This window comes from Acipenser ruthenus, chromosome 8 (genome assembly GCF_902713425.1).
Source record: "Acipenser ruthenus chromosome 8, fAciRut3.2 maternal haplotype, whole genome shotgun sequence".
NCBI lineage: Eukaryota > Metazoa > Chordata > Actinopteri > Acipenseriformes > Acipenseridae > Acipenser > Acipenser ruthenus.
The window spans coordinates 28,771,250-28,791,892 of NC_081196.1; the positions used below are offsets into that span (position 1 = coordinate 28,771,250).

General features: G+C 37.3%; 1 protein-coding gene across 8 annotated transcripts in view; it reads right to left on the reverse strand.

Moving 5' to 3' along the window:
• LOC117406910 (mitogen-activated protein kinase kinase kinase kinase 4) overlaps window positions 1-20,643 on the reverse strand; it is a 135,589-nt gene that overhangs the window by 57,591 nt on the left and 57,355 nt on the right. For all 8 annotated transcript variants that reach the window (XM_059028789.1, XM_034011310.3, XM_034011308.3 and 5 more), the window contains exons 3-5: window positions 12,908-12,964; window positions 2,458-2,583; window positions 960-1,070 (exon numbers count right to left, since the gene is read on the reverse strand). In XM_059028789.1, the coding sequence (XP_058884772.1) occupies window positions 960-1,070; window positions 2,458-2,583; window positions 12,908-12,964 (294 nt within the window). The remainder of the gene's footprint in view (window positions 1-959; window positions 1,071-2,457; window positions 2,584-12,907; window positions 12,965-20,643) is intronic.

Here is a 20,643-nt window from a genome sequence, read left to right on the forward strand (position 1 = left end):
AGTTATTAGTTGCGTATAGGTTCAGCTCTGGCTTCCCTTTAAATGGAACATACATTTCACTTTGACCTATCTATTATGCGAGTAACTTAATAAACAAAAATGAACAGGATTACAGGAAGTTACACTGTGTGTGTGTGTGTGAGAGAGAGAGAGAGAGGAATAACGCTGCATAAAGAATGTAAAGAATGGTGAGGCAGAGGGAAATGGAGCAAGTAAAATGTGTTATTGGGTTATATATTGGGTTATAAGGACTATTCTCACCCACAGAATGGCCTAGACCCGTCTACCCATGAGCAAGAATCTTTACAAAGTTCAGCAGGGGTCTGCCATTCTTTGTATGCGACCAGTCTGGCTTTCTACTTACTGTGAGGACCACAGCTGAAAAAAGTGGTGGAAACAAAAAAAGACAAGACTTTGCATTTCAACTTAGCAATAGGATCAGGGGGCAATACCTGAAAGTCAGTTTGTACTGTAGGTGGGATGATTTGAACTGCCGCAAGTCTGCTGTGACTAATTTACTTAAAAAGTGACAATGCATCCCACTAACAAGGACAAAGTCTTAATACTAACTCCAGTGTATTGAAGAAGGGTCAGCAGCTGTTTTACAGGGGCTTATACAGGTTTGTTAAAAGTACGAATTGTAAAATGTAATACAATAGGTTGCCCCTGTAAAGAGAGGACTGCAGAAAATGTCTTAAACATAAAAAAGTACAAATAGGAGGAGAAGAGTGACAGGAAAGTTTGCCTCCAGCATCATAGCCAGAAACTATTAATTTTTGTTTTAAATATTCTTGCAACAAGAGTTCTCAGGTAATATTCTAGGGCTATAAATACTAAAAAAAAACAAAAAAAAACCTTCATTTAATAGGTTGTCCTTTCTGCTACAAACAAAAAAAATGCCTAGTTGGAAGGGAGTGAACCACTGTGTAGATAACAAGCAGGATGAAACTCTCTCTCACCCGGAGGATCTCTCTGGAGATGTATGCGATCCAGTCTTCCTTCAGGGTGTTTCCCTTTGTGTTCTTCACCAGGTCTGTGATGGAACCTGCCCCACAGAATTCCATGACAAGCTGCAAATGTGCAAACAAAAAAAACAAGGAATAACCTTACATTGTCAACATTCTCTAGGGAGGTGAGAAACAGCTGGTTCACACTTACCAAGAAAAACATTGTCCTGCCAAAAAAATAATAAAGCCACAGCTCCAATGTGCAAAGCTGTCACCAATGGTGGAAAGTTCCATGGTTTCAAATAAACATCTTCCTCTATAGACCTTTTCATATGAAATGTAATTTAGTGTACAGTGACAGGGTTTATGTAGTACAGCATTCATGTAGTACAGAATTATTATTTTGTATGCATATATGCCACCACCATGAAGCCATCCTTGACAGGGACTCATTAGCATGTAGTGAACGACTAAAGCCAAGGAGCTTCCTGGCGAAGCAGAAAAGTGCAATCTCATTAACAACTTACAAGAAAGTGTGTGACACGACTCAAACTCTGAATACAATACATCTTTTCACCAAATTCTAATGCTCTCATTCTCTCTCTCTCTATGCAAAAGTGAGCATGCTTAAAATATATTTAGAGACAGGAGACTTAAAATACCAATTCAACCTGAGTATCATGGTCATCTAGATCAGTGGTGCGCAAACATTATATGTCGCCCCCTTTTCTTGGCATAGTTTTTTTGTTTTACACTTGGTGATTCAACATTTACCTAACAGATACATCTGAAAAACATTATCATTCACCAATCAAATCTGAAAAAAAAAATCTGGGCTTTGACAAAATAAATTTTGGATTTTGCCAGCTAAATCTGAAGCAAAACATACAAATGAGCCCCCATCGTTTTGGCATTGTATGCTGCAGAGCTGCCCTTACAATCAGAGAGCCAATATCTCTGCTTCCCTGTCTCCCCTGCATTTAACATTTATGTATTAAGCTAAATCTGGACTTTTTTGGTTAAATCTAGGCGGCCCATACATGGAAGCCGCCATTTCGTCTCTGTTCACTGCAGCTACACTGACACGAGCCACTTCTACAAGTCCTAGAGTGATTGTCAACAGCTCATTTGAAAAGGTAAGAACTTAGGCCAATTAGCTGTTAAAATGGTCAAAAAGATGATAACCATTTCTGGTACCAAATCAGGTACAAAGTTTTACTAATCTTCAAATGTTTGAATGATATTGACCTTATTGTCATACAGGTAATGTATATTTACTTTGTTCATTTCAAAAGTATAAGGACTCTAGATTTAAAATGTGCCCATTAATTGCACACACAGCTAGTAACCACACTGGAAAATCAGCGTTTCTTATGCAATAGATTTGAAATAGAATAGAATATACTTCCGCACTTGGTTTAGACGCAGGAAATGGCTACTTTGTGTGCCGTAGCTGTGGTTTGCTTTCAAAGTCATAGAAAACTGTTTTGATCCCCTGTAACGTACTCACCCACAGCTGGTCATCGTGTCCTGGAGGACTTTTCTTTATGAAAGCTCCATAGTAAGTGGCAATGTTTCTGTGGTGAGAGTATTTTTTAAGCATATTAATCTCCAGTTTAATTTCCTCCTCTTCATCCTGGAGAAAAAAAAAAACAAAAAAACACAACCTTTAAAAAAAAAAAAAAAAAAAACTGAAACAGTACTAATTTAATCTCCTATACTGTGTCCTGCCTCCGAGGTCTGCAAACTTGCACGCGCATATATAACAGTAACTAATCTAAAGTACTGTATAAACACCACTCTGTACTGTAGCTCTTCAGATTCATTGAGGCATTTTATTTTCATCAGTTTCACCATAGAATGAGATTAACCCCTTTTGATTCCAACCTCCTCAAATCAAAATGATCAAACAGCAAACCAGCAATTAGCCTTATCACGTGACCTCCCATTTTCAATTTTAATTTACTACCGTTTCATATAAAACTATTCACTTATCAACCAATTAGTTTTAGTGGACACTCTTTATATGAACCAGTGCTGTATTTCACAACTATAATCTGCCACGGAATACACAAGACAGTATACCGGTAATGCTTTACAAATTTCAATAAAACCCTGATTTTTGGGCATAACATTAGACGCTGACCTTGTCTGATCTGTAATCACCACAGCCATCTTACTGTACCTGCAACTACCAGACGGTAATGTTTCAAAAATATTGTATGCATGATATTAGGGGATCAAGAATTTTATATATTTTTTTCTTCATACTGCTAGTCTGTCACAAAATAAGTTCTACTGTGTATTACCTGCTATGTTTAAATTAATTTGAGATTCGAAAATGTTACTTTGTAAATCAGATTTGTGAATAAGTTTTGTGGTGCAGTATCTACGCCTGCCTGATTACGTTCCTTCAAGATGTTGTTACCATAACAATAAAAAAATGTAATTAGAAAAATGTTTGCAGTTGTTTTCATTTGGACCCCTCCCAAAACAGTTGTGCTTTGAATGCCACGTACTCGATAATAAAAGTAATTCCATTGGCGGTGGTTATTTACTTCTCAAACTTAATACCAAATGTGTGTAATAAAAATACCTACATAAGAGGGAATTACCCCAACATTTTGATATGCATGTAATATAAAATTATAAAATCCTGCTTGACTTGCTGAGAATTACAGCCAACTTCAGCCAATGGTTCTGTAACTGCTACATTTCCACTGGATTTGAAATGTAATGTCATCTTCCTAAAAAGTAGGTTTATTGGGAGTAGATACCTGGTGAAATTGGCCAATGTGTGCAGAAAGTTATTGATGAATTGCCTTTTTTCAAAAAGGGCCCTTGGTCTACATAACACAAAAGAACTGAAAGTGAACCACAATAGCAGCTTGAATATTTTCAGGCTATTAAACGATTCAGAACAGTTACGTATGGTAAATTGTTATTGTAAAGATATATTTATATTCCAGCACACTGACATCAATATGTTTGCTCATTTCAGTTTCCATTTATATATCTCCCCTCTGTGTGTGTGTATATATATATATATATATATATATATATATATATATATATATATATATATATATATATATATATATATATATATTATACACACACACACATACATACAGTACTGTGCAAAAGTTTTAGGCAGGTGTGAAAAAATGCTATAAAGTAAGAATGCTTTCAAAAATAGACATGTTAATAGTTTATATTTATCAATTAACAAAATGCAAAGTGAGTGAACAGAAGAAAAATCTACATCAAATTAATATTTGGTGTGACCACCCTTTGCCTTCAAAACAGCATCAATTCATCTAGGTACACTTGCACAAAGTTTTTGAAGAAACTCGGCAGGTAGGTTGGCCCAAACATCTTGGAGAACTAACCACAGTTCTTCTGTGGATTTAGGCAGCCTCAGTTGCTTCTCTCTCTTTATGTAATCCCAGACAGACTCGATGATGTTGAGATCAGGGCTCTGTGGGGGCCATACCATCACTTCCAGGACTCCTTGTTCTTCTTTACACTGAAGATAGTTCTTAATGACTTTCGCTGTATGTTTGGGGTCGTTGCCATGCTGCAGAATAAATTTGGGGCCAATCAGATGCCTCCCTGATGGTATTGCATGATGGATAAGTATCTGCCTCTACTTCTTAGCATTGAGGAGACCATTAATTCTGACCAAATCTCCAACTCCATTTACAGAAATGCAGCCCCAAACTTGCAAGGAACCTCCACCATGCTTCACTGTTGCCTGCAGACACTCATTCGTGTACCGCTCTCCAGCCCTTCGGCGAACAAACTGCCTTCTGCTACAGCCAAATATTTCAAATTTGGACTCATCAGTCCAGAGCACCTGCTGCCATTTTTCTGCACCCCAGTTCCTGTGTTTTCGTGCATAGTTGAGTCGCTTGGCCTTGTTTCCACGTCGGAGGTATGGCTTTTTGGCCGCAAGTCTTCCATGAAGGCCACTTCTGACCAGACTTCTCCGGACAGTAGATGGGTGTACCAGGGTCCCACTGTTTTCTGCCAATTCTGAGCTGATGGCACTGCTGGACATCTTCCGATTGCAAAGGGAAGTAAGCATGATGTGTCTTTCATCTGCTGCAGTAAGTTTCCTTGGCCGACCACTGCGGCTACGGTCCTCAACGTTGCCCGTTTCTTTGTGCTTCTTCAAAAGAGCTTGGACAGCACATCTGGAAACCCCTGTCTGCCTTGAAATTTCTGCCTGGGAGAGACCTTGCTGATGCAGTATAACTACCTTGTGTCTTGTTGCTGTGCTCAGTCTTGCCATGGTGTATAACTTTTGACAGTAAACTGTCTCCAGCAACCTCACCTTGTTAGCTGAGTTTGGCTGTTCCTCACCCAGTTTTATTCCTCCTACACAGCTGTTTCTGTTTCAGTTAGTGATTGTGTTTCAACCTACATATTGAATTGATGAACATTAGCACCCGTTTGGTATAATTGTTTAATCATACACCTGACTATATGCCTACAAAATCCCTGACTTTGTGCAAGTGTACCTAGAAGAATTGATGCTGTTTTGAAGGCAAAGGGTGGTCACACCAAATATTGATTTGATGTAGATTTTACTTCTGTTCACTCACTTTGCATTTAGTTAATTGATAAATATAAACTATTAACATGTCTTTTTGAAAGCATTCTTACTTTACAGCATTTTTTCACACCTGCCTAAAACTTTTGCACAGTACTGTGTATATAATATTTATATTTATATTTATTTATATATATATATATATATATATATATAAAAAGGTTCCATGGAAACATGCCCAGACAAGGCTGACTCACCAATACAACCCCCCCCCCCACCCCCACCCCACCCCACCCCACCCCACATATTGAAACAATGGCAGGTAGTAATACGGCAGATGTCCTGTATTGGGCTTTGATGGTCTCTGAAGACATTTTCTTTCCAAGGCTGCAACAGATTCAATGCAGGATGAGACCTAATTTGAAATTGTCTTTGGAAACAGGTTTGCTCCGGTTCTGTGATCCTTCTTGCAGAGATCACCGTCTCCTTCATATGTAGCCAGGGTTCAAAAGTTTTTAAAGCAAATATCCGAACGAATATCTAAATCTTGAACAAATATCCGAAAATGAAAATTCCATGTTCGTCCCAACACAAAACAAACTGCAAAATATAAATAGATACGGATACATTTTTTATTTAGCACTCGCCAAAAGATAAAACAGAGAGTATTAGTGACTGCTACTGCTGCTTCCTGATACCTGGGACCTTTGCTTGAACCAGCACATCAACATCTGGATCAAACGACTGAGCTGAGAATCGAGTTAAATTGAGAATAACATTTTGATTTGTTGATATTCAGGACTGAGCAAGCTTGCTGCTTCTCAGGACACACTATTTCAGCAGCATTTCTTCAAAAATTCTCCCATCAGAAAATGGTTTTGAAGAAACAGCTATTTTGTGAGCAATCACATAGCTTGCCTTAACAGCAGCATCACTTATGCTACAAGCATTACTAAACATCAATTGCTGCTTTTTCAATGACTCTGCTAATTCAGATTATTTATCTTCACATAATGCTCCTGAATATTTATCACATTTCTTGCCATGGTTTGCATCATAGCATCTTAAATGTTGTATTATTTCACAAGAGACACATGTTGCTTATAAATGAATCACATTGGGATTGACATTCTTTCCCACAAAGAAATACGAAATTCCCCATTGCTCTTAAACACACAGCACTCTTGTTCCACCTTTCTCTTCACGAATAAAGACATGATGACACTTGTCACTACAGAACTTACAAATCAGATCTAAAAAGCTTTTTCTGGTATCACCGATGTCGTAATGCAAACCAGCTGACGCACTGCCGTCTCACCCACGTGGTCGGCGGTTGACAGCAAATCACAGCAACATGACTGTTGCTCATGTGAAGGAACTCACTGAAGGCATGGTTGCACACGCGTTCGAAGAGGTGATGGTGAGTAAAATAATCAGCATATGCCATTTAGGGGAATGTAAAAGTGCTACGTATGATACGTATCGGATCAGGCCCGCCAAAACTAAATGAGTTTGACACCCCTGCCTTAGGTGGTTATCCCCACCAACGACTCTAGATACCATAGGATGGGAACCCACAGGGTTACCTTCCCAGCCAGGTTGCATGTGGGACTGCAGCGATGTGAACCTTGATGGAGGGTAGAGAGAACTGTTGAAAAACAGGTGGCTGAGGTATTAAAAAAAAAAAAAAAAAAATTAGATAGAAAGATATCCATGTAGTGTTGAGATTTTGAAATGGCACAGAGGGGCAACTTCTTTCCCTCTCTCTATAGACCTGAGAAGATGATTTTCCCTTTTTTCCCCAGTAGGATGTAGTTACTTGTTCAGATAGGCCTTGTTCCTCAGTAGTTGCCTTTCAATCTTTAGGCAGTTAATAGTAACTGCAAAGGATTGTGGGGAAACATTTTCCCGTTGTTCTGAGACAGCAGATCGCTGCTCATCTCTCGGTGCAGGGGCCTGTCTTCCGCCTTTCCAAGATCTCAGGAGATCCAGAACCTCTTGGGCCAATGAGGACCTGGAGGGCGAGACTGGCCATGTCTTGATATGCTACCTGAGTATTGTTGGCCTAGTGGCAGGGGCCAGTATGCATACATTAGGTCTGTAGACCAAGAAATGGACCGGCCATGTGGAACATGGCTGCTCTCTAGTGAAAGTGGCAGCTGGTGTTCTTCTGCTAAGCAAATAGGTCTACGTTTGTAAAACCAAGTAGTTGAATACCCCTTGTACCTCATCTGGGCGGATCAGTTACTCGTGGGGTAGATATGCGATGCTGTTGTCGAGTATGACAAGTAGGTTGTCTGGATTGATATGTCCTGTACCAGTTCAGATCTTATGCACAGGGGCAAAACCCCCCAAAACTTTGTCTCTCGTGATTGATGTGTCCCCTTGTTTTAAACTGGGCAAAGTGTTTTGAGCGCATGGCTGTTTAAAAATGAAACTAGCTTTTAATATGTTAAGGAAAACATCCTGTGAAAGCTAGATGGGGCAGAATTTTTTATTTATATTTATTTATTTATTTATTTTATATATATATATATATATATATATATATATATATATATATATATATATATATATATATATATATATATATATATATATATAGATATAGATATAGATATAGATATAGATATAGATATAGATATACACACACACACAATATATTTATTTTTATTTATTTTTTTGAGAACACCAAAGTACAAAAACATAAATGAACGCCTATACGTCCTCCATACCCAAGCAAATGCAGGACAAATTTAGACAATAGTTCTGATAGGATGTGGGATTTTATGGAGGTACAAAGGCTTTGGTGCAGAAAAGGATTTCATCAATGCTCTCTGGGTAAGAGACTGGGAGTTCACAGTGTGAAGCTCATCATAGGAGAAACTATTTTTAGTTCTCTCCTTCCCCTTCCAATGAAACATTCAAAATAATGAAAAAGAGCCAGAAAACACTACAAAGCAGCAATTAAAAAACGTTAATATTTTAAACGACTCACTTTGGCTGACTTAATTAGTGGGGACAAGTCAACCTATTGGAATGCAAGATTGGTAGGGATTCCATAGTTGCGGCTCAACACTAAAGAAAGAAGTTGTAGCCGTGTTCCACCTAGTGTATGTTAGCTTTTTAATGTAAACCACTTTATGACTACCATTCAAAACAAGCTATTCAACAGCATCACTAAAAAAAAAAAAAAATAATAATAATAATAATAATAATAATAATAATAATAAATAAATGTTACCAGAGCACACAGAACTCCCAGAGAAAGAGCTCAGCTTATACACACACACACTTCTAAGCGGATCCAGCATCAGTGCTTTTTGAAGCAGTAGTGTATTTGAAATCTAGAGCAGGAAACAGAATCTGGGGCAAAGCACACAAGCTAACTTATGCCAGTGGAAATGACCTACATCCTGTAACATTAAAACACTGCATGCAAGCTTTTGTTGAAACTAGAAAAGTCAGTTCCTATATATAAAACCACTTGTTGCAGTTTTGAAACATTTTGAAATTTGAAGGCTTTCCCTTTTTTCTCCAAACATACTGTGGTTTTTTAGGGAAAAGTTTTATTTTAGTCTCATTGGACCACAGAATTTTGTTCAAGAATGCTTGATTCTGGTTCATAATTCTCTACTAATTTTAGACTATTTGTTTTATACATTTACTTTAGAAGTGGTTTGCAGCTAGGTCTCTGTGCATACAACCCTTCTGTGTTCAGATGCCTTTGTACAGTTCTAATCATGCACTAAATGCCTGATGCTTTTAAGTCCTTCACTGTTAAATCGTGGATTTTTCTCTTTTTCTTCGGATGTCCACCAAGTGTTTCAGTTGAATTTGTTCTGTGGTACTTCTTGATTATTGTTCCGTGGAATTTGGTATTCCATATTTCTTTGACACTTATGTAGCCATTTCCTTTGTTGTAGAATGCTAGGAGTGCTTCTCTCAAACTGACTAACTCCTTTGTCTTGACCGTCTGCTGTGTTGTCAAAACGTTAAACAGATGTTGGAAATAATTACCTCTTTTTCTGGCTATTAACTTTATAATGCAACTTAGTCACTGTGTAATGGTTTTCAAATCAATTTTTAAAAATAGTTATTACATTTTTACAGACTTAAATTTAAAAAGGTGACAACACGTTTGTCATGAACAAATATTTGAAATTGCTTAAATCTTTTTTTTTTTTTTTTTTATAAAAGATGTTTCATTAAAAACTACCAGAAATTGGTTATAGTCTTTGTCATTAATTAGTGGCTAAAAGTTCACTAAATGCGTGTATTGAATATGTTTTCTTGAATCATCTTATATTAAGTGTAGGGTGCCTATAGTTTTGTATGTGACTGTACATAGTTTGAATATAATATTTCAAAAAACACACACCATGAAGAGTGATCATACACCGGGACAGTCATTTTTGCTTTGTGATACATTTTAGATCTAGGTGTATCCTTTAAAATCAGATTTAACCATTATTATTATAATTATTATTTATTTCTTAGCAGACGCCCTTATCCAGGGCGACTTACAATCGTAAGCAAATACATTTCAAGTGTTACAATACAAGTAATACAATAAGAGCAAGAAATACAATAACTTTTGTTCAAGTGTGACAAACCACAATTCAATAATACAGCAGATAATAGTGATAGTTACATCAGGATATGATTAAATAGTGACAGTTACATCCATGAATGTAAAATATCATTGACTTACTACTACTAATTCTTAGATGAAAAGGGAGATACATCTGTGATTAAACACATTATATTTTCAGTTCTAGTCAATTAATTTATCTTCTGAGTCCAAGCCCCAGCCTCTACAGCAGGAGGTTTCGGAGAATGCACACAACATTGAGCATTGTGACCAGAGAGAGGGTACATGTTGCCGCTTGTAACATTCTCAGAATACTCAGCATATTGAGGATTTCCACAGCTGCACATAATTCCACTCAAGAGCTCTGTACCTGCCATTAAACCATTCGACACAATACATGGACACCTTACTGGATCACTGTCTGAACACAGAATAACTCAGAAGACTCAGATGTACAAATTGGTTTGTGATCTGATATTAAAAGAGTAAAATGGAAAAAAACAAAAGCTTGTTTTAAAAATTGGTAAGGCACTATGGGTTCATGAACTGCTTTTCAGTTCCAGTTAGCTGTCAGACATATGCAATTAAATCAACATCCGCTAAAGTGTCTTTATACTGTACTGTAAGCAGCAACGCCATCTAGAGCACTGCTGTGTACTGCCAGTATAATAAAAGGAAACTTGAGCCAAAATGGCAGATGACTAGATGGCGCTGGCTCTTGCTTCTATCAAAAGACACTTCAGCTGATCTAACCGAAGTTGTGTCTATGGCAAGAAACTAGAACTAAAGAGCATCACCTGAACTCGGGAAAAGTACATTAAAACCAGACTTCTCAAATATTGTAGAAAGAACACAGAACTTAAGAACCAAAAAAAGACCATTTGAAACCTCAACAGGATGTGTTCGTTCTACTGTAGCTGGGTTCAGCAGTAATAAACTGCTGTGAATTCGAGCATTCCTGTAACCCAATTTGTCTTTCAAGATGTTTCGCAAGGCCTATAAAACAGGAAGGATGCAGGCAGTAGAAATGCCATTTTATTGTGGTGCACTACATGGGATTTCAGTTGCTTTAGCTGTCCATTATGCCAACCCTGATAACATTAAAAAAAATAAACCAAAAAAAAAGTGGTGCGTTTGTTACCCTCGCCTTGCCTCCACTTCACTCCTCCAAATGTAATGAGTGGCTCAAGTACAACAGCCATTCTATATATGGAACCGATTTTCCTTTCTGAAATGAAAGGAGATCTGAACCACTGGTTGTGTACGCTTTCAATCATGGGATGTCAGCAGCCAATCAGGATGCAGGACATTCTCATGCCATTATATAAATTAAGCAATATAGCACGACCGGGTGTTTTTCATTGGGGGATATCGCCACACAGATTGGCATAAACTATTAGAAATCCATATGGAAAGTATACAGTATTATTACAATTAATTGTTTTTGAATAAATCAGTAGGCTCTTACCATATTGTATATAATGAAAACAAAAATATGCCTGGAAAAATACAAGAAAATTGAACAAATCATTTGGCCTTTATTTTTATACTATCAGCTGTGCATTGATTCTTTTAAATACAGCTATCTGTAGTTCTTTAAAGGGTAAAACATTGCAATAAAATGATAGCAGTAGCCCATACTAAACAATAAAATGGTTTATGTTTATATTTTTGAAAATGTTTATTTTTGTTTCATGTACTGCGAGCAGGCTGGCTGGTGGGGACGTCAGGCCAGGAAATGCAGGACACAGACAGGACTGGTGAGAGTGTGCTAGTGCGCCGGTTTATTAACCAAAATAAAACAGACAAAACAAACACTGGAGAAAAACACTAAACACAACAAGTATTGTGCTGGTGTAACTCCAGTATGAATAGCAATTGTATTTGTTTTTAAAGCTTTCTCCCGAATTTCTCCGAGACAGGAGAGAAAGTTAAGACTCAATTGCTAATCAATCATTCATTTGAATCTCGGCACAGTCTACACGTGGACTAATCGTGCACTCCCCGTGCCCCCACACAAATACTCACTAATCTGCACGTGAAGTGATTGTGCAAATACATCACCTGTGCTACATAACCCACACTTAGTGCACCACTACACACATACATATAAACATACCACATACAACATAAAATACAAAATACGCACAGGGGCTGGGCACCCCGCCACACATACCCATTGAATTACAGATTTGAGAGACATTAAACTTTAGTACGAGCATAAACAATTTGACACATTAAATCTAACCTAAACTACCTGATGGTCAATGATCTTTATACATTTACCAATTAACTTTATAAAGTAATTGGCTATTCCACAAATTAACCAATATGTCCTGGTCATTTCAACTGGCCCATCAGCTGGTAACTATAAATGTACTGGTTATTTTATAAATTGAGCAATTTTACAATACCTGTCTTATTCCAAGATGACAGCTCAGACTAAAAGGTCAGTAGATCTGCTGTTACAAATCGCTACAGAATTGAGGGGTTTGATTGACAGGCTTATCAGTGGATATATTCTGGATGGTCACATTACTTACTTTTCAAAATAGACCCGTCCATGTATACTGATTTCTTGGGACAAAGCATACCCAGAAAGATTTCTAGCTACAGTAGCACTGAATTATACCAGCCAAGGCAAATGTCACTCAATATTTCCAGCCGAGACAATCAAGTTGACAGATTCAGGTTTGTACTGTATGCTTTCAAACCTTCGGTGGCATTCTTTGTAATGTTCCAATGAAATGCAGTGTAAATAATTGTGAAATAATTGATGCATCCGGACTCCACTCAGATCACACTTACCTCGGTAACATCCATAACCTTGATGGCTGCAAGTTGGCCTGTTTTGACATGTCGTCCCTGAAAAAGAAGAACATATTGTTATTCTATATACTATTGCTCCAGATTTATTCTAGATCAAACTCTAACAGTGTATTATGATAAAAAGGCATACCAGACCAAGTACGTTGTCTCTAGAATTTCTTCTTTAAGTTCAAGACCTATAATCTTGAGCTGCTGTACATCACAGCATGTCTCCTGTTGGGCTGTCTGTAGCAGGTGAGGTTTTTATTATTTCAATAGGGGGGGAAAAACTAGGTCCAGATGGCCTACAGCCTCATAATGTAGAATGTAAGTAAAATGCCCATGAATAGTTTAATAAAAATCAGACAAGTGCTTCTCAAGATACATCCAGAAATAGCTCAGCTGATCAGGCGTCAGTACAGAGTGACAGAGATCAGAAGCCAGAGCTCAAAAGCTTGTGTGAAGGAATGTCCATATCAAGTGTCACAGGTATTTAACAGAGTATGTATGTTTCCACTGCTGCGTCTGTTTTACTGTACAGCTTTACTACTTTCAAGGTCAGACAAACTTTAAATATTGAAAGTGTTTTCCAGTGTATTAGTCTCCACTTGGAAACAGCAGGAAAGTTAATGCTGCACAGCTCTCATTTTGTTGTGACCAATCATTCTTTTTTTTTATTTTTTTTTTTTAAAAGCACTTCAAAAAATTACAAACATGTGCCAGCTCAAAGCAGAACTAGAGTGAAACCAGGTCACAGAAACTTAAGCGCCAAAACATCCAACAGGACTAAGCTTGCAAACCACGTTTTACATTCTTTAAATACACCAATAGTTACGTCTTTGTACTCACAATCTTTATATTTATCTCCTCAAACTTTCCATACAGTACAGTCAATAATTGGAATGAAAAATGTAAAACCCCAGACAGGCACCATCAGTGATCACACTCAGCAAGATTATAGCATCACATCACACCATATGCTCATAACTGCTTGCTTGATTTTATTACCCCTGCTACTGTACAGTGCCTGTGTGATTATTACTGGATCCCAGTATTAGTAGTCAAAAATATTAAGGGATATAAAACACAGACTAGGAAACCCATGACATTTTTTTTTTTTTTTTACCAGATTGATTCGGATATCCTTTTAGACTTTTCTTGATATTGGAGGAAGGTACAGGTACAGTATGCAAATGAAACAATGCAATACAGAAGTCTACCCAAAGCTTTTAAAACAGTGAAATAACTAGGAATACAAATACATACAATAAAAACTTGAGTACCACATCTTTCAAACATGTCTTCTTTAAGTAGAATTAGTTCACCAGACTGTACCTGTACTGCATGTAATGAATGCAATAAAAAAAACACCAAAAAAAGAAAATATAATTATAATAATAATAATAAATAATTTCTTACATCACGGCAAAGTGTTGAAGGGTCCAGGTTAAAAGAAGTTTTACAAATTTAGCAGGATGTGATGACTGAACCATAATTATATAGAAATGAATTCTAAACAAGAATACATGAGTTAAGCTAACTGATATTTCAGATCTATACCAAGCTGCTCTTTACTTGACTGTACAGCAAGCTACACCACTGTACACTAAATGAATTGTAGCTATGAACAAAATGTAGAGCCAATTTCCATTCTTCAATTAAAATACATTGGGGATGTTACATTTATTTATTTCAGTATTTTAAAATCAGGTTTTAGAATAAAGGGACAATTGCAAAGGGGGAAAGAGCATGTTGCCGTTTGTTACATCCCGAGACCCCAGAAATACAATGCAACAGAAAAATGAGTTATTTGTACTACAGACAGCAAGTGTAATATAACGTACAACAAGACAACATGCACACAAATCACAGGGAGTTTAACACTTTCATTGACTTGTAAGCAGGAATCCAAACACAGCCTTCCTCTTCATGATTCAGCCTTATCCCTATGGTATCCAGATAATCAGCATTCTGTTTACAGTGAGGGAGTAATCAGTAATAAACATGTTTGGTGCTAGTGCTGAAAATCGAGAGGTAGTAGAGTAGAGGGGTACAGGAGTACAGTTTTAATACTGAACACTCACTCATTTGTGGTCCCCGAGAAGCACATCTAAAGTTTTTCAATGGCAATATGCCTACAGAAAACAATTCAACCCCATGCATTTTGACACTACAGTGTGCTGCTATTTCAAAATCAGACCTTCACACAGAAAAGAAAGGAAAACACGTTTTCATATATTAGAAATATGGGCATGTCGGTGCTCCTGTTGTACCGATTTAAAAAGTTTCCATCATTATCCATTTCGCACCAACATGAACATACTGAACATGATGCAAGCAAGTTAGAATGAGATGTCTGCCCTACCTAAATCTACAACAGTAAAAACCTTTAAAAGCCTTTCAATGTGTAAAGAAACACCCCTCCAAAAGTAATGCTCTTGTCATTGTGGTTGTTAGGCCAAGTACACTTGGTCAGGTTAATACCTGGCCTCACCGATAATTTTACCTAAAAATACTAAAAAAGTATATCATATGAAAAATATAGAATAGAGGCACAGGCACTTCTAAAGTTTCATTTCTTTCTATGAACCCAGTTTTACAGCAGCGCCTCTCAACTCTGTACTGGATCTTAAACTGCCAGGCCCTTCTAATAATAAACTGAAGACAGAAAAAAAAAAAAAAAAAAAGTGTTTTGCTAGATTTTTTTTTATTGCTCCGACAACAGGTCAAACTTAACAGGTTAAGAAATCGTACAAAATGTATTTAAAGTTAAACAAAAAAACTACTTTCACTTTACTGTTCTAATCACATGCTGCACAATTCCTAGCTAAATCAAACAAAAGCATTTGGATTTGCAATGTTGTTAATATCATAATTATATGTCAAACTGCATTATTCCAGAATAGGTTGTGAAGGTTTTCCTTTGCCCCACTGAATTAACTATAAAAAGCAGAGGATGTCAAGCAGCAGTCAAACTTATGCATTTCTTGTATGTATTTCAGGCAGAAACAGTACAAAAGTAAATCCCTGCCATTGTACCACGGTTTTCACGTCATACTACTAAAGTCTTCTCTCATTGATCAGACAATGAGTAGGGCCATGATTCTATTGCAACCACGCCAAAACACGAAATTACATTTCTTTGGGAGGGCATTGCAAAAAACCTGTTATGTAATAGTTTCACATTATAAAATGATGGTCACTTCCTTGGAAGATTGTTTCTGGAGGAAAAGATTGATTAAGAGAGGAGTTCCTGGGGGGCTGCTGTGGCTGCACAACATCCTGCTGGTGGCTGCATTTGAGAAACGTTGCACTGCATATCAATGGCATTTTAATCTGAAAAATAAATACCATATTCCTTCGAATTTAAGCAGAACACCACAATAGGAGGCTGTGTGGTCCAGTGGTTAAAGAGAAGGGCTTATAACCAGGAGATCCCCGGTTCAAATCCCATCTCCGCCACTGACTCATTATAGTGACCCTGAGCAAGTCAGTCACTTAACCTCCTTGTGCTCCGTCTTTCGGGTGAGACGTAGTTGTAAGTGACTCTGCAGCTGATGCATAGTTCACACACCCTAGTCTCTGTAAGTCGCCTTGGATAAAGGCGACTGCTAAATAAACAAATAATAATAACAACAATGACTGAGAAAACAACGTGGAAGTAGTTTAACTCTGGACTGCAGTAAAACATCTACTGTTGACTTTCTGCGAGTAAATGTCAACATTTGCACTGACCATTAAAAGTACAACCAGGTATGTTACTTGTTTTGAATTATTTACAGGTTATTGAATAAACCAAGTAAATTAAAACAAAGAAATCTCATCTTGGGCATTGCTTGTATACTTCGTGAACCCGGCCGGCTCCTCCAAAGAGTGAACTTAAAACTTCAGCAGCTTACACTTTTTATGCTGTATGCTGTAGTACACATATTTGCATTTTATTCTTTATTTCAGGTATTCGAATACATCAAAATGTTGGCTCCCGTGTATTCAAATAGGAAACTATTCGAAATTCCCATCCCTAGTTTGAGAAATAGCTAACTACCTCTGTTCATACTGAAGTCAACAGTAATCATTTTATCCATTTATACTTACTTAATATCAATAAAGTAAACTATTTATTTAAGTAGGAATCTTTGTCTGACACAGTAAGCGGAAGAGAAGTAAAACAGTGGTGAGCATGCTCAGTACAAAAAGCAGTAACTGATAAGAAACAAAAACTGATGCAACACCAGCACTAACACTGTACATTTCAGGTTATTTAGGTGTACTTGAACAAGAAACTACATAAAATCAAACTTCTTGCATATGGTTATATTTTCACTTGCATCCACTGAAATTACATAAGATCCCCCCCCCCCTCCTCCCTCCCCAATAGACGTGAAGACAGTAAAACAGCAGCCTGCAGAGAAGGCAGTCAGATTTTATTTTTTACTTTATACACCATCGTTACAGCAGTAGTAGTAAGTAAGTTGTAGCATGGGGTTCTTTTACATGAGTAGTGTTCTATCTAGAACAAAGGTTCTGAAAAATAAAGCAAAAGTGTCAAAATAAAATCATAAGTACTGCAAAGTCTTTTTTCAAACAAAACAACTTTTGTCTTTACAACGCAACAGCCTCATTTTAATATACAGCGGAAAATTACTGGATTTGAGGCAACGTAATTACTCTTGGATCACATGTTTTATGGTTTTATTTCTCCCATAAAATATTTAAATGAACTGCTCCAAAAAGAGAGAAGTGAAGTAACGAAGGTAAAACAGAATGAGAGTTTGTTTCCATTAGCTTAAACTAAATTAAGAACAAGTCATTAGCATTTACATATAGTAATTAGTGCATTGTTCGATAGAGGGGCCGCATGAATGCATTGTCAAGGCTACAGTATAAAAATGTGCATACTTTTCATAAATTAGTTCTAGAAATTATTGATTTATATCTGGATAAGGAACTGTAAAAGTTCAGTTCAAGGGAAAAAAAACAGACTTGACTGGTATTATTGTTCTAGCATGCACAACTGTAAACTGTTTATTCCCAACAAAGTGCACCCTCTTCTCTCTGAAGAGGAAGTGTGTTGGTTCGGTCTAGGGCTGCAATGAAGGGTACATTTCGACCTTCAAAGGTTTGGAACACATAACCAAACAAAGGTCTGAACATTCAATAGTACCAATTTGCATAATTTACTGGTGACCGTCACCATAGCTACTAGTTCATATTTGATCGAAATGTTTTTACAGGTAAGCCATATAAGTGGAACATTTCATGTAGTTTAAAACACTTTATATTTAAGGCTGTGCAGTTCCCATGAAATATACGCACGCCTGGGTGGTGATTAGGTCCGCAGTGTTCTATAGTCCCAAAGGACAAAACATTTCATTTGTATTCAATAATTTGTTTTAAGTTTTACTTGTTAAATAAACTGCACATTCATTTATTGTGAATTTCTGCATTGAAAGCGACATCTCATAAGTAGAGGGCAGAGTACTGTACAACCAGTGGGCGCAGCTGCAATGGAGTCTGGAGTCGGATTAGAGTTGAGTTTGGTGATAAAATTGAACGTTGCTGTTTTCGGTTTTGCAGTCCACTAGCTGAGCAAACTGCTTTCAGACCTATGTCTGGTTACAGACATTATTTCCAAGCCTGGCTTTTGAAAGTAGGTGCATGGCACCGCTCTACTTCTCAAGCAGTGGTTTGTATAGCATTGAGAGAGACTGGCTTTATTGGTTAGTTTAGGCATTTCACAGAGGAAATGTATTCCCATTGGTTCACGGGAGTACCAGTATGGTCTAGTGTTGAGGATTTGCTGAGGAACTCTGAGTGGGTGCAGGTAAAAGGCTGTTGCAGGACATTTTAGCAAGCCAGTCTTTAAATACATTAACAACCCATTTTGTTGTCTTTTCAGCATTTTTTATTATTTGTTTTCTTCTATTTTTACTCTTGTGTATTGTTGACAGTTTCTGTAGCACTTTTTTCAGGTGGATTACTGTCTTCACGAGGAGTTTCATCCCCAAATATATTCAAGAAAATGGGTGGATTGTCACTATTGTGGCAATGGTTTTATAGCTAATAAATGAAATTTTTATAATGTGCATATAGTATGGAAGCCATGCGTATATGCTATATATAAACACACATGGCCATGTGATGCTGTTTAACCAATCAGAGGTTGTTATTTTTCCAAGTCATTTTATAAACAGTAATCATGTTTATAATTTAATTAAAAAAAAAAACACGTTTATATGTACACATATACAGTAGTGTTGGACGAGAATGCAATTTTCAGTTAATTATAAATGCTCACGATAAATCAGGATTACCAGCTGGATAAATAAATATATATTTCTTGTAACATGTCTTGTTATTGCTAACTTGTTTCAAAAATGCTTTCCAGTTCATACAAGTTCAAAAATTGCAATTAAATAAATATCAACGGTGTAACAGTTTTACATTCCTAACACATCGTATGTTACTGTAACCCCCGGTTGGGAGGTTCGTATTACAGCTCAATTTATTTTTGAACCCAAAAACTAGGGTTGTAACCTTTATAAAATACTTGCACTATTAATTGCAGCTTTTTTGCACAATGCAGGGTACCCCGAAGTATCTGTATAACGTGTATTCCCCTGCTCCTACCCTAGTCTGTTGAAATTAAATGCAAAATTCAGTGAAACGAAACATCGCTCAACGAAATACTTCAAAACTGGGTGAACATCTTTATAAAACTGTAGATAAAAACGAGAGGTTTCTGTGTTTCTTGGGTCCCCCCCCTTGTTTCAAACTTCTTACATCTTGTATACCAGTTATTCAGTACATATTTTATTTATTTTTTAAAATTTAGTCGTTGCCAATTATTTTTTTATTATTTTCTCCCAATTTGGAATGGCCAATTACTTTTAGGCTCAGCTCACCGCTACCACCCCTGTGCTGACTCAGTAGCGCGAAGACGAACACACGCTGTCCAAAGCGTGTGCCATCAGCCGACCACGTTTTTTCACATTGCGGACTCACCACGCAGCCACACAAGAGCTACAGCGTCAGAGAACAACGCAGCTCTCGGGCAGCTTACAGGCAAGCCTGCAGGCGACCGGCCAGACAGGGGTCGCTGGTGCGCGGTGAGCTGAGGACACCCTGGCCAACCTAAACATCAGTTGCAGTAGGCCTGATCTTTAAAAATGTGCAAGGAGAAGACTTGACACAAAGTTCACCTCGCTCTGCTTGGCAGTTCTTACTTATTTTTGCCCCCCCACCTCCAAACCACCCCACTTTTAAGCAAAGTTAGGCATCCCTGCCCCTCAGTGCTTTGGCATTATATACTCAGAGCAATGCACAGTGCCAGAGCCATAAAGTGTAGCCAAAAAGGGCAGCAGTGTGGAGTAGTGGTTAGGGCTCTGGACTCTTGACCAGAGGGTCGTGGGTTCAATCCCAGGCGGGGGACACTGCTACTGTACCCTTGAGCAAGGTACTTTACCTAGATTGCTCCAGTAAAAACCCAACTGTATAAATGGGTAATTGTATGCAAATATAATGTGTACACAATAATGTAATTGTATGTAAAATAATGTGATAACTTGTAACAATTGTAAGTTGCCCTGGATAAGGGCGCCTAAGAAATAAATAAATAATAATAAAGCTATGCTATGTATAACGATTAGTTGATTTTAATACAATAACATTTGTTTGAAGTAATAGACATTATGCTAATCAAAAGATCAAATTTTGCATGCAAGTGACATTTAATG